The sequence below is a fragment of the Solanum verrucosum genome, unplaced genomic scaffold (genome assembly GCF_900185275.1).
Source record: "Solanum verrucosum unplaced genomic scaffold, falcon-dt-bn FXZP01000094.1, whole genome shotgun sequence".
NCBI classification, from domain to species: domain Eukaryota; kingdom Viridiplantae; phylum Streptophyta; class Magnoliopsida; order Solanales; family Solanaceae; genus Solanum; species Solanum verrucosum.
The window spans coordinates 1,745,502-1,760,293 of record NW_026019970.1 but is presented as its reverse complement, the minus strand read 5'-3'; the positions used below and the strand labels follow the sequence as shown (position 1 = coordinate 1,760,293).

The 14,792-nt window shown below is 37.2% G+C and overlaps 2 protein-coding genes across 2 annotated transcripts; both read right to left on the bottom strand.

Annotated features, from left to right (window-relative positions):
- Window positions 1-5,789: 5,789 nt before the first annotated feature.
- Window positions 5,790-6,602, bottom strand: LOC125817107 (uncharacterized). Its single transcript, XM_049496681.1, has one exon. The coding sequence runs from the start codon at window positions 6,600-6,602 to the stop codon at window positions 5,790-5,792; it is 813 nt and encodes a 270-aa protein (XP_049352638.1).
- A 2,859-nt stretch (window positions 6,603-9,461) lies between these two features.
- On the bottom strand, window positions 9,462-14,537 carry LOC125817144 (ethylene-overproduction protein 1-like). Its single transcript, XM_049496707.1, has 4 exons — window positions 12,514-14,537; window positions 11,814-12,105; window positions 11,422-11,731; window positions 9,462-9,712 (listed from the first exon to the last, which is right to left on the bottom strand). The coding sequence occupies exons 1-4, from the start codon at window positions 14,535-14,537 to the stop codon at window positions 9,477-9,479; spliced, it is 2,862 nt and encodes a 953-aa protein (XP_049352664.1). The 3' UTR covers window positions 9,462-9,476.
- Window positions 14,538-14,792: the final 255 nt, after the last annotated feature.

Sequence of the window (14,792 nt, the reverse complement as noted above, 5' to 3'; positions counted from 1 at the left end):
GATAAATGAGGAAAAAGTCAACATTAATTATGTTTATGGATACATGGTGTAGGTGTGCATTTTTTATGTATTGGGAAAGAAAATATAATTCGAGAGATTCAAATTTGGAAGAGAAGGGTAAAATTGACAAAAATAAATTCATTTCTAGTGTGAACATGCACTACTCCGTTTTGGCCAAAATTTTATGGTCAAAAGTATTTTTGACAATTAAATACAACGTAGAATTTCTTTATGTTTTTATCATCCAAACCGTCAAATTTAACGCATTGAGACCACAATGACATCTTCTTACATAAGTAAATTGATAGAGCATTCTGACATTACTTCAAAATCCTAAAGGTGAAGAAAGCCTCTTGAAGAAATGAGCGAAGAAACAGAGTAAGAATAAAATTAGAGTTATTAGGTAAGGTTGAATCTTTTAATGGGTAGGTTGGTATGCTTAGGTGGACGTCTATGTGGCGTTGTAATTTACACATTGGCTGCCACATATTATTCCGTTAAAGGAAGGGTAGAAGTGATCCAATAGTTAGACGGGAGGGGTAATTTTGAGCCCAAAAATAGTTGAAGGGTATATTTGGTCTATTTTGAATAGTTGAAGGGTGTGGTTTTGGCCCTCTTCCATTGATAAAATTAATTTTCTCATTAGCTTATATACTTAATTAGTATTTCTCATTTTTTTTTTCGTCCAAAAGATAATGTTTATGCTTTAATAAAAAAATTGTTGCATGAATTAAAAAAAAATCACGATTTTTAAAGAAGTAAAAAAAAAGTTGATGATGAAAAAATATAGGCCAAAGTCATCTCCGACCCTTCAAAGTTGTCCTCATTATTCATTTAGACACCTCAACTACACCTAGTACCTATTGAACACCTCTACCACCCCAGATTTGAACCGTCTAAACATTTTTTTTATCACTTTTAATAAGTTGTGTGGCGCGTGTATTTAAGCTCCCCACGTGTATCCGACGTGTATAGAATGACCATTTAACAACTACCACGTGTATCCGACGTGTATTTGTAAATGTCTTAATTGGGGAAGATTCCTAAATCGTTAAAATTTACAGAACACTTCTCTCTCTCTCTCTCTCTCTTCGCGATTTCTTCCAAATTGAAGCTCTCCATCTTCGCGATTTCCTCCAGATTGAAGTCGGATTCGTCTTGTCCGTGTTACAATCTTGAAGATTTCCTTGTGTAAGTTAGGATTGTTAATGATTTTTACATGTTTTGTTAAATGAATTCCAAAAGGCTAGGGTTTTGTAAAATATAGGGTTTGTGATTTTTGCGAATATTTTGTCCCTTCTTTACTATTACCCAGAAAATATGCTTTAAAGCTTTGTTTTTTAGTTGTTGTGTGGGTTATATGAGTATATTCCGTTATCTTAAGCTAGGGTTTGTTTGATATTTTGTAGGGCTAACAATTGACCATGGAGGAGATTATATTTACAAAGATTTACCATGGTGGAATCTTATCCGAGATATTTGTCCCTACTTATGTTGGAAATTGTGTGTCTACACTCAGGTATATTATTAAGGACCACTTTTCCATTTTGGAACTATTGTATTATACTAAAGAATTGGGGTATGAAACTGTTGGAGGCTTTTATGTGAAGGATTTATTGAATAAAAAATGGGTCCTAATTACAACTGACCAACATCTCCTATACCTAATTAAAGACTTAAAACATGAGGACACTTTTGAAGTATTTGTCTGTCATGTATTAGATGAACCCTTACTTGACACTGAGGGACCTAGAGGCTATCTAACTAATGTTAGTGGTGAAGGTGTTGATGTTGACCTTGGTGAAGGGGGTAAGGCTGTTAACTTAAGTGGAGAAGGTGAGGTTGTTGACCTAAGTGGAGAAGGTGAGGCTGTTAACCTTGGTGGTGAGGGTGTTGATGTTAACATTGGTGAAGAGGGTGTGGATAATAACCTAGATGGAGAGGGTGTGGATGATAACCTAGGTGGAGAAGGTGAATATGATTTCTTGAGTAGTGATTCAGATCTAGATATACCTTCAGAAGATGGTTCAGATATTGATGAGGAGTTGAGAGCTTTTAGACAAGAAAAAAGAAACAAAAAAACAGAGAAAAAAGGCTACTGAATTTGAAGAAATACCAGTTGGAGAGGCTGGTGGTATAGATAGAGGCTTTGAGGATATTGGGAAAAATAAAACTGACAAATATGCAGGAAAATTAGGTGGAGATGAAGATTATATTGATAGCTCTGACTGTTGGAGTGATGATAGTGGTGAACAACTAGATGTGGATGTTGTTAGGGGAGTAGATATACCTGCTAGAAGGAGAAGCAAAAAAGTTAGGTATGATGAAGATTGTGAAGTTTCAATATTTTAGCTTGGAATGGTCTTTGAGGGTGTAAATCAGTTCAGGAAAGCAGTGGCAGATTATGCTGTAGAGTACAGGAGGCAGATAAAGTTAAGACCTACTGAAAAACATAGAGTGAGGGTGAAGTGCAAAAATGCTAACTGTAAATGGTTGTTATATGCTTCCATTGACAGGGACTCAGGTGATTTCATTGTGAAGAACTATCATCCTGTTCACAAGTGTATTCCATTAAACAGGAACAAGTTGTGTAATTCAAAGTTAATTGCTGGAAAATTTAAGGACATAATTGTATCTCAACCACACATAAGGATTTGGGAAATTCAAGATTTGGTTAGAAAGACATTGGGTCTTTATTGTAACACCCTGTATCCGAAAATAGACCAGATTGCAGATTTCTGGTGTTACAGGTGGCACTCACGGGCACCATCCATGGACCGTTGGAGGACCCACGATCTGTCCTGCAGGTCCGTGTTTCCTGTCAGCAACTCCCCCAAAACTCAGCCAGAAATTCGGCTAAGTGTTGACCCACGGCCGGACCTACGGTCCGTAGGTCAGGTCACGGACCGTGGTTCATGTCCGTAGATCGATGCCCCTAAAGCCCAACTTCAGTCCCGATTAACGGTTGACCAGCACGGACCGTCATTCGATCCACGGTCCATAGGTCAAACCGTAGGTGAGGGTTAGCAGCCAGTTAGATGAAAATTGTGATTGGGTCAACTTCATATGGTCATAACTCTTAGCACAAAAGGAATTATGTGTCCCATAACCTATGGTAAGATAGATAATTGAATCCTCATTCCAACTCCGCTGAGTTTGCTAAAATCCGACCTCCGAGTGAAAAGTTATACCCATTTTAGTGAAGCCCTGTCGGGCAGACTCGACCTACGGATCCAATCAATGGACCGTTGACGGACCGTCGATTGAATGACGGCCCGTCAGTCCAGTTCGTCAGTCACTCCGACAGCAATTAAGTCAGGGGTCTTTTGGTCTTTTCCTATTTCGTTTAACCCCTAAGATACGTCGTTTAGACCCTAAATCATGAGGTTTTAGTCAGTTTAAGCCTAGAAACATAACTAGAACTTACCTAAGTCAAATCATTAATCAAACTTAGAAAAATTAGAGCGTAAGAGAAGAAGAGAGGTCAAGAACCCTAGTTCAAAAATGCAGCAAGGTTCCATCAGTTCCAGCCCTGAAATCAAAAAATTTCTCTGTGGAATTCGTCACCAGGTATGTGGGATTTCACTAGTGGGTTCCTTTCGCCCATTAGGTCCCTAGAATTCAGTCAGATTCTTGATTCCATGATTATGAACAGACCTAGGGTTTCTAGAATTTGAACAGATCATCATGAATTAGTTATTTAAATGTTCCAAATCAGATTATCATGTTATTGCTCAGTTTATCACATGAATTTCAGAACCCTAGCTATGTATTTCTTTAGTTCTTGAATTACACATGCTAGGTCAGATATTTCAATATTCAGTTATACATGCCTCAGTTTATGAATGCATCATTATCAGATTAATTGTTGCATTCTCAGTTTGCATGTTCAGTTCGAGCTATCCAGTAACTTACAGAAATTCAGTCATAATGTATTAATTACTTAATCCATTGGGAGTAGCATAATACCGAGTTGGACTAGGGTTCAGCGTACCCATATAGTCCCAGAACTATGAGCCACGTAAGTGTAAGTGTCACGACCCGATTTCTTAAGTCATGATGGCACCTACTATAACCCACCAGTAGTTAAGCCAACCCGTAACCTGGAACAACAAGTAATGGGTCTGAGGGTAGAAACTAAACAAGAGTAGGCAAATAACAATATAAATAGGCGGAAGCAAACCAAAAACATATATACAAATAAAGATCCCTCTCAGAACCTGGAAGTCACTAGTACAGAGCTACTAACAAAATGAGTACAAGTCCCAAAAGTGGACAACAGAGACTGGACTGTCTCGAAAGGAAAAAGACAAGTCTATATATACAGATGGAGACTGAAATAGTACAAAACGTCGTGTGCTCACCCCGTCTCCGAATTAGACTGCTCCAAGCTCGATCAACGTTGGCTACTAGTGCCCGGACCTGCATCACGAAACAGATGCAGAGTGTAGCATGAGTACCAAAACAACCGGTACCCAGTAGGCATCATAGGCCGACTGAACTTGAAAAGTAAAGGCAATATGAAAAGAAGGAATAACACAAACCGAAGTCAAGAACTAAAATCTAACTAACAAGGGTATGCACACGAGTGTACAAAGAACTAACTAAAGTAATTTATAAGCTAACTACACCTAACTGGGCCCCCATAAGCCCAGAAGGTACACTCGTGCGCAAGTTAAATAAAAACCCGAACGGACCCCCATAAGCCCGACGAGTACACAAAATAACTATAACTAAAGAGAATTGCATAAAAGAACCCAAGAACGAAGGACACGAATCAGAACCTCAACCCTAATTAGTAAAATCTGACAGTACGGAGGCCAGACCTCTAACCGGATGCTCACCAGAAGTACCCAAGTAATCAATCACCAATATCAAGTATATGAGGCCGGAACTCTAACCGGATGCTCTATATAAGTATCTGGGAAATAGAGGCGGACCTTAAACCGGATGCTCTATATAAGTATCTGGGCGATAGAGGCCGGAACTTAAACCGGATGCTCTATAAAGGTGCCAATGTAGCTGCTGAAAGAGTCTTAATCGATCCACACTCAGAAATGTCCGTGGAACGCCGTCCATATTTAGCCAATCAATGTAAGTCTTTGGAACCAAATCGAAAATCAAATTCAAATCGCGAAGTAGAACTAGTGTCGCCGATGTAACTCGTGAAGCCGACATCAGGGAAAATAAGGATAACTATAGTCGGAGAAAGAGTATCGCCTAACTACAACAAAATAATAATATATATAATCGAACTACAAGAAACAACAAATATAGCAACATCAAAGACCAAGAAACTACTACGACTACTAGTATGGAAGAATAAGTGAGACAACTCTCAACTATCTATTAGCCTTACCCTAATTCGGGTCCTTCATAGCCTTCTATCTAATATCACATCCTCGATCAGCTGAAGGTACGTGCATATACACATGTTATTAAAATTTTGGATCCGCATCTGATGCATGCTTGTCTCTGTTCGGAAAAAGAATAACGGAGTGAAGAAGTCACGGCAAAAAAAAGAAGATGGTATGACAAAACATTATGAGAAAAGAACAATAACTACAATAAAATAATAATATATATAATCGAACTACAAGAAACAACAAATATAGCAACATAATTCATCAAGGACCAAGAAATTACTACGACTACTAGTATGGAAGGATAAGTGAGACAACTCTCAACTATCTACTAGCCTTACCCTAATCCGATTCCTTCATAGCCTTATAGCCTTCTATCTAAGATCACATCCTCGATCAGCTGAAGGTACACATATACACATGTTATTAAAATTTTGGATTCGCATCTAATGCATGCTTGTCTTTGTTGCTCCATTGAGGTCTCATTCTTGGAGAAGCTGTCACTACACTATTCTTCACACAACATGGTTTGGGCTTTATCCTCCATGGAATAAACATGTCAAGCCCACATGATACTGTTGCCTTAGGAGAAAAATTGCATGTTCTTCTTCCATTAATTTGCTCATCCTCTAGTAATTTCTTCCTATTATTTTCCAAGGCAGATGAAATAGCCAGTTCCTTTGCATCTTTAAGAAATCTTTGAATGATGAAATTTGGTACTGCTGGCTTATTGGTGCACCAATCATAACATTCCTCGTGAACAACCTCCTTATTCGATATTCTATATTCCGTCTCATCATTAATCATGTCGTCTATCGACTCATCCCCTAACGAAAAAACATCAAGAGCATCTGAGAATGCATCATGATTGTCAATATTCCTTATAACATCATGATCATCATTGTCGATATCGCCATCATAGACCTCATCGTATGATTTAGTAGTTGTAGTAGTACAACTTGTACCTAATAATTGATCTTTTGTTGTATGCCACATACATGGTGGCAATTTTGGAGGTGGTACAATTTCAATGTTTGTTGCTAACCTCATTTCCTTTGGTTTTCCAGGGCTTTGTTCCCAAGAAAATGGCACTCTATTAAAAATATCAATTGAAAGTTGATTTGGACAAGAAAATGATTTTTCACTAGAACGTCTAGTTGACAAAAGAGGAGCACTAAAATCTAATTTTCTTGTACATTTTTCTTTTCTCTCTTCTTCTACTTCTAGTTGTTTTTCCATGGATTTAGAGATATTGGATGTATAACATGAAATGGAGAAAATAAGAAAAGTTGAACACTTTGTGTGGTTATTTGTGTGAATTAGGTTTAAAAAGTTTAGTCATAATTATTAATAGTTGTAACTATGGGCTTCTCGTGGAGTTTGAGCTAAAAAAGTGTAACATTTATTTGGTCATGTCACAGGTTACTCAAGAGAAGAAACATTTTTATGCCACATGGCTTCTAAATGTACTTTTGTGCTAGTGCCAGAATATCTTGAAGTATGAATGATTATTTTGCATTAAAGGAAGATTTTTACTACAAAAAAATATATTTTTATGTAAAACAATAGTAGAATACTAGAATATTAACAAATGTTAAATTTTGAACCAATAATTTCAAAGGTTTAAATTGGTTGGATTTTGGAGGGGGAACGCATCAAATTTAATCTTGGATTCACTTATGACTTAGTATCCGACCCTAATCATAGAGCAATATTTCTATTTCTTTTTTTTAAGTATAAATTATAGGAACCACATATTATAAGTATTAAATAACATCCTATCCCTTCTAGTTTTTTATTTATCAAAAATCCCTTAAAAATGATGTTTGCAGGAAATATAGCGTTGTGCACGAGATACATTAGGTTTGATACATTCCACATAGCGGGATACATAGCGTTGTGCACGGAATACATTAGGTTTGATACATTCCACATAGCGGAATACATAGCGTTGTGCACGGGATACATTAGGTTTGATACATTCCACATAATGGGATACATAGCGTTGTGCACGGGATACATAGCGTTTGATACATTCCACATAGCGGGATACATAGCGTTGTGCACGGGATACATGCAGGATACTTAGGTAAATAAGGGATTTGAAATAAGTAGGGATAAATGAATATTAAGGTAAGTAAAGGAGTGTAGTTAAGTAATTTGTCTTTTTTTAATAGGCAGTAATTTCTTTTACAGTCGCCTAGAAATATTTGTAACCCTTTTTGTACTATTTGACCAAATAAAAAAAAACAATATAAATGCCATTGATTTAGAATCGATCTAATTATGTTTCTTCACTTTAATTTTCAAATTATCATTTGTATCATATTTTTTTATCAGATATATGTATATAGTGCATTCAGATTCATGTATCGCGGATACATGCAAGTCAAATAAGTTATAATTTATCCAAATACACGATATACAAGTGTGATTGCATGTATCTAGGATACATTAATTCTACCGCTCACCTCTCTCCTCTCTCCTCTCTCCTCTCTTGCTTGTCTCTCTCCCTGTGTATCTGAATTTCAGAATATATCTTTGATACATGTTGACTCTCTCTCGCTTGTCTCTGTCCTTATGTATTTGTTTTTCAGAATGTATCTGGTATCAAAAGATACATGTTAACTCTTTCACTCGCATGTATCTTTAATGCATGTATCTAACTTGAATTCTAAAAAAGTAGTTTAATTTATTTGACTCTAAAGAGTAGTGAATCTGACTAAAGATTTAATACAAAATAAATTATTTAGTGAGACATATAATTATTTCAAACTATAGAGTGAATTAATATTTATGATAGTAATGGTGGTGTAATTATGTGGTTTTTCCTTTTTTTTTTAAATCTTGCACCATCTTCCCAAAATTATCCTTTATTTTATTTCTAAATCTAATCATGACAAGTAGCTAGGTGGCTTGTTATAGCATTTATCTGCTTCATAAATCATACTAATAATTTAGAGTTAATACCTCAGATTGTCACTCAACTATGCACTTTTCTCTCAAAAAGTCACTCAACTTTCAATTTTCACTCAAAAGTCACTCAACTATGCACTTCTTTCTCAGAAAGTCACTCAACTTTGAACTTTAACTCAAAAGTCACTCAATTATCCACTCTTTCCTCAGAAAGTCACTCAATCTATTTAATTGTTTTTTAATTAAAATTTGTTGATATTAATTGTTTAAATTTAGGATTAAAGGCAAAATAAAATAGGTCATATTATATTTTTTAATGGGTCGGATTAGGTGGGTGGATCACTAAATGGTTTAAATGGTATTTTTTATTTTTTTTAAATTTTGATTTGTTATATGAACAATTAATATCAGCAAATTTTAATTAAAAAACAATAAAATAGATTGAGTGACTTTCTGAGGAAAGAGTGGATAGTTGAGTGACTTTTGAGTTAAAATTCAAAGTTGAGTTACTTTTGAGTGAAAATTGAAAGTTGAGTGACTTTCTGAGAAAAGAGTGCATAGTTGAGTGACCATATGAGGTATTAACTCTAATAATTTATTATCTTTTAGGTGACTTGTGTAATTAGAAGTTTAACTCATTCAAATTTATAGGCTGCATAGAAAGTGATCTTCGAAACATAAAAGCAACACAGAAACAAGACCATCTCATTTTTCATTTGAATCCTTTTCATATAATACAATGAAAATCAGAATTTTGATCCTCTCATGTGAGAATCCAAAAGAAAAAACATTCACATAAAGCTTGAGAGTGAATCTTGTGCATACTTTTAAAAAAGTGTAGAAGAAGTTAGAAAACACTCTCTCAGCACATAAATGAAGTGTCTCAACAAAGTTTGCAATGGGACAAAAACAAGTATCTGGAGAACTCTGCTCTACGAAATTCACAAATATTTCACTATGGTTGACCAAAAAAGTTATGTACATTTGATTTCTAATTTCTTGCTCTTTGTTGCTGCTATTGAGCATGCATAATGGCCAATGTGCAGATCTAGTTTGAATTTCTCTAAGTCATGAAAATTTTCGAGCGAGCTCCATACATGATTACGTATTGGCCCTGCGTGCACCATAAAAAACTTAGGCACCCACTTCCAAACAACAATTACCAAGAAGAAGCTCAATACACATCTTTTGCTCCTTTCACGTTTTTGGTTGTTCTTTAGCTCGTTGCTGTACTTTCTGATAGAGGTCAAGTGTGTCTGCATGGCTGGAGTCAAGACACAGCGCTGCCTCACAATCTCGAATTGCAGAAGTGAGGTCACCCATTGAGTCATGAAATGCTGCTCGAAGATGGAGCAGTTGTAAGTCTGGCTTGAAAGAAATGACTTTTGTTAGCTCTGCTATAGCCTCGGCTTCCTTGTGGTCATCCATCAGAACTGAACAGGCATTTTCCAGTATTACTTTCTCATTCAAAAACTTGTAGCATAGTATAGTACATTAATACACATTAAGATATGAGGTTTCTGCAGTAAGCGAAATACAAAGTGGGGGTGGGGTAGCCAGGCACAATGCATAGGGCTGCGCTTTTCCTAGAACAAAATATTTCATGTCATGTACTGATCCACGTTCAGTTAACACTACTCTAGCACTTCTAGGTCAGTTCACTCAGCTGAATGGCCTAGAGTTTGGGTGTTAGGAGACATTGTACAATCTAGGGGGGAAATAATGCTGAGAAGGAAAAAGAGGAACTGATTCCAAACTTCGTAACCTCAGACAAGTTAACCAGGGAACATGACAAACTTATTTTTTGAAATTGCATTTTCCATTCTTCTGTGAAGCTTGACCAGATCATGTTGCAGTCTTAAGGCCGATACAAAAATCTTAAAAATATATACATGCATAAAGGTCTAACTTGCTAAGAATGTCCTTGCACGTGTAAGATTAGATCAAGGTTTCACTCCCTTTCTACTCCTTAACAATAATTCTCCTAATATAAGAAGTATCTAACCTATCTAAACGCAAGCATGCACGAGTCAAAGGAGGCAATTCAAAATGACTCACCAATCACCCAAAATATTTCACCAATCAAACGATAGGTTTGTTCCAGAAATCAAATTCCCATATAGTGATGCCAAAAGAAGCAAAGGAAATTAAAAGGGACCGTTTTAAGACACTAGTCAGAGCAAAAGAGTCTAGGGACTGTAAACTCTAATAGCTCCACCAATGAGAAACTGACAGATGAATTTGATGTTGTGTCCTTGTGAAAATAACTACTCAGTTGAATTACAAGTTTAGGACTTCACAAGCACAAGTACAATTTTTACCCTTTTTTTAAATTAAGGGGAACAAATGAAGAGAGGTTTAGCTAAATTACTTTGCATAATTGTACCATTCTAGATCAGCTTAACTGCAGAGCCACTTTAATCCTGACTGTTGCTATGCAGTTTTACACTTCACATTCACATGACAGTAGTTTGCAAACAAAATCAAGCTATGAATGCTTGGATGCAACTGTGAGTCCTACAATTGGAAGACATTCTTTCCAAGAAAAAGTCTTCTTCCATATTGGTCTCAAGTTAGGACTGTGAAATACAAGTTGAAATGCCAAGATTCACTAACTTACTGGAATATTTTTTCGACTGTCACCACTTATATCCACTCTCTGGGCAGTGAGACTTGGTTGGACAAGAAAAGCTCATGTGAATCCAAAAGAACAGGCAGTGAGACTTGATTGGACAAGAAAAGATCATGTGAATCCAAAAGAACAATCAGATAATGCCCATTATAATCATCTAGAAGCTGTTGCTACTATAACCGATTTAAAGGTCAGTGTTCTATATTTTAAAAGTCCTTGGAAACTGCGGTTGTTTAACAAAAGTTGTGTAATATTGGGGTTTACGTGAAAACAAGTTTAGATTACCATTGGATGATCTTTCCGTAATTATAAACATGTTGAAGTACAGGACTCATGTGGGCTTTGGTGAAACCTCATTTTCACATATGCACTACCAACCTATAGCTTAAAGAAAGAGATTCTTACAATCAGCTGGCCAAAAGAATTTCCACTGCTACACGTAAGAAAGCAATCAGAAAACTACAGAACACAACGATTACTTGGTACGAAAATAAGCCAAGGGTAACTTACCAGCTGCCTTGTATCTGTATGGGTATGTTCGTAGGGGATCTAATTTTGTCGCCATACTAAGATCACTTTTTGCCATTTCACGATCACAGTATTCAGACCGCTTCTCATAAGCAGATGCATTAGATTTTGCTTTCTCAATCAACTTTGTCATCTCATCATAAGCTAATTTTCTTTGATCTTTTAGATGGTAAACACGTGCCAGACCCTGATGGGCTCGTGTATGCTTAATATTCAGTGCATTTGTATAGCAATCAATCGCATTATCTAGATTATCAACATCTACATAGACACTTGCCAGATTACTGAGAGCCTGCAGTGCAATGTAGTTTTCAAGTAAATCTTTTTGGTTCCTAGAATTCGTGAATTAGTTTCTGACTGAAAGGGACACTCACCTGGCCTTTCCGAAGACCATCTGAAGGGCACCTAAGAGCTTCCTCAAGCAGTTGTATGACATACAATGAAGATTCAGAGTCAGGACTTGTTTCTGATAACACATATGCTTTCAGGAAAAAGGCTTCAAACGATCTCTGGTTAGAGATAGACTCTTCAGCTTTAGCAATTGCTTCTTCACGATAACCTGTGTCATATAATATCCATCCTTCGTAGACTAGCCTTTCGTGCTCGGAGGTAGCTTGGTTTCTTGCTTCTCTCAAACTACGCATTGCTGCCTTGTGGCTATTTAATCTATAAAAAAGTGCACATCAGTCCCAAGGAGCGCAAAAAGAAAAAAACTCCATACACCTCCCAGATATTCACATTCAGCTTCTCAAGCATGAGAAATCAAGTTGTGTATGTAAGTTTTTGTTGTAAGCTAAGTGCACAGTGGACCAGAATATTTGTAGTTACAGTCAACTTTCATGAAACAAGGAGGGAAGCATCTAACTTTTACAATCATTCATCGATTTCCATATTCCCAGAGACAAAAATATCTCACGGGAAAAAAATTGATATATTAGAATTATATACTTAATCTAAAGTTATAAACCAGTAGAGCTTAAAATCCTTTATAGCGGCTGAAAGGAAACAGACAGCACATAAAGATGAATATACCGAACAATATGATTATTATAGTGAAACAAAATGTGTGCATACCGTAAAAGCAGGAGAGATTGCCTGAACCTTAAGAGACTCTTCCCTGGATCATTAGCTAACATATGGTGGACAACAGCTAGGGAGCCAATATCATCTACGGAGGACCATCGGTCATATAGTTGCATCCAGCAGTCAGCCTGACTGCACGGTTGAACATTATGACTTAGAAGCTCCACCAAGTGTTCACCTTGCAACTTCCCATGGAACATCATGTAATGGGGATCTAAAGTCAATAGTGCCCTAACATCCCTTAAAGCGCCTTCATATTCCTCCAGGACAATTAAAAACCAAGCACGAAGCTCAAGGCAGTCAGGAGAAATCTTGAAGCCAAGTACTTTGTTGATCTCAGAAATAGCTGGTCCAAGTCTATTTTCCTCCACCTTTGAAACCGCTCTGTACTTATATGGATAAGAAAGAGTTGGATCCAGTTCACTAGCTGTACTCAAATCCATCGTCTTTTCTTTTCCTTGACAATACATTGATCGCTCCTGATACATCCACCCAGAAGGTGTATAATCAGAGATGAGGGAGTCCATCAACTTATATGCCTTGTACATATGACCACGCTTGTATTTGGATCTGGCAATGCCTACTAAGGAATAAACATGACCAGCTTCAACAGCTGCCTCAAACCATTTCTGTGCATCCTTGTACTCTTTTCTTTCAAGCATCACACAACCTAATTGGTGGAATGCTAGTTGCTTCTGCCAGCCTTCACTTGCACATTCTCCCATCCTTTCCAACAGCATTACTGTTGTGTTTGATTTCAGGTCATCCTCCATAGCTGCTTGGCTCAGAAAATAGTAGAGCAGAAAGGAAGCATGTCCTACGTAAGATAATCGGTCCTTACCTTCTGAACTGCAGAAGAGTCTTGACACATTTGGATTATGCATTGAATTTGGAAGTTCCCTTAAACATACCTGCAAACATGCTGCCACTAGAAGATATGCATTCTCCTCCAGTCCATATTCAAAAAGCAACATAGCACTATCCATGTCAAAGACCAAAGATGCCAAATACGCATCACAAACAGACTTCATCTCATCACAACAGAACTTGTTGGCTAATGACAGGAGCTCTAGGACAATATCAGGGTTGAAAGAGTCCACACTTTTTGTTCTGCTAAACATCTCAGCAGCTTTCATCCCCTCTGCAGAAATCCCATTATTTGAAAATTTTATTTTCTCCCTTCGCGAGTCCATGAAGCTACCATAGAGCAGGACTTCAAATGGCCTAGAAAGTGATGCAATGTTAAATCTCCTACACCTGACTTCATCATCCCCAATACAAAATGACATGTCAAAATCCTCTTCCTCATTTCCACGACTCGATGAAGTGGAGCATTCTTCATCCATGTTAATTTCAGTATCCTTACCCCGGTGGCACATACAAGGATCAGTAGCTGATTCAGGATTATACCCCGTCACCAAAGCACTGCCAGGGCACTCCATGCTTCTCCCACAACAATCCATGGCCGATACACCAATCAACTCGTCCTCCCTTCGCTCAAACCTCAACCAGGCAGAAAGAACAACTTTGGTGTGCACATCAACAGCATGTAACCTAGCAGACAAAAGGCACTTCCTAAACAATTTAGGATCCGGTAATCCCCTAAATATAGCACATTGCTCAAGAAACATCTTTGACTTGCCAAACTGAGCACAACCCTCCATCCTACAATAAACATCAGCTAATGTCTCCACAAAATTCATAGGTTTCAAACAAAACTCAATCTGAGGCTCAAGTAGATCAGTTTTTGGCAGGCCATAACTAGCAAGGGCTTCAGCTAAAACACCCATATTAACCTCATCTTTCGATTGACTAGCTGGAAAATTACGATCCGATCTAGACCTAACAGGATTAGCCAACAAATTCTGTAAAAACTTCTCCCCTACACCACCACCACCACCAAACCCATTGGTGGTTGTTGTTGTACCAGACGGATTAAGGGCATAGACTTGGGTTCCCTTACACCCCTCCATCATATTCAAACTACGCATAGTTGAAAAAATGCTATGATGCATATTCCCTCAAATTCAAGAATACCCACCAAGATAAACATAAAAACAAACCTTATACATTAAAAAAGATACAATCTTTGACCTGCAAACACCAATCTTTATAAAGAAACAAATAAATACAAAACAATGGTGCTGCAGGCTATTTCAAAACGATTAACAAAAATGGGTATTTAATCTTGAAAAACCTCACCTTTCTGAGGGAAAAAAAGAATGGAAAAATGGAATCTTGGATGGGTTTTGTTTACCTGGAGAAGAGAT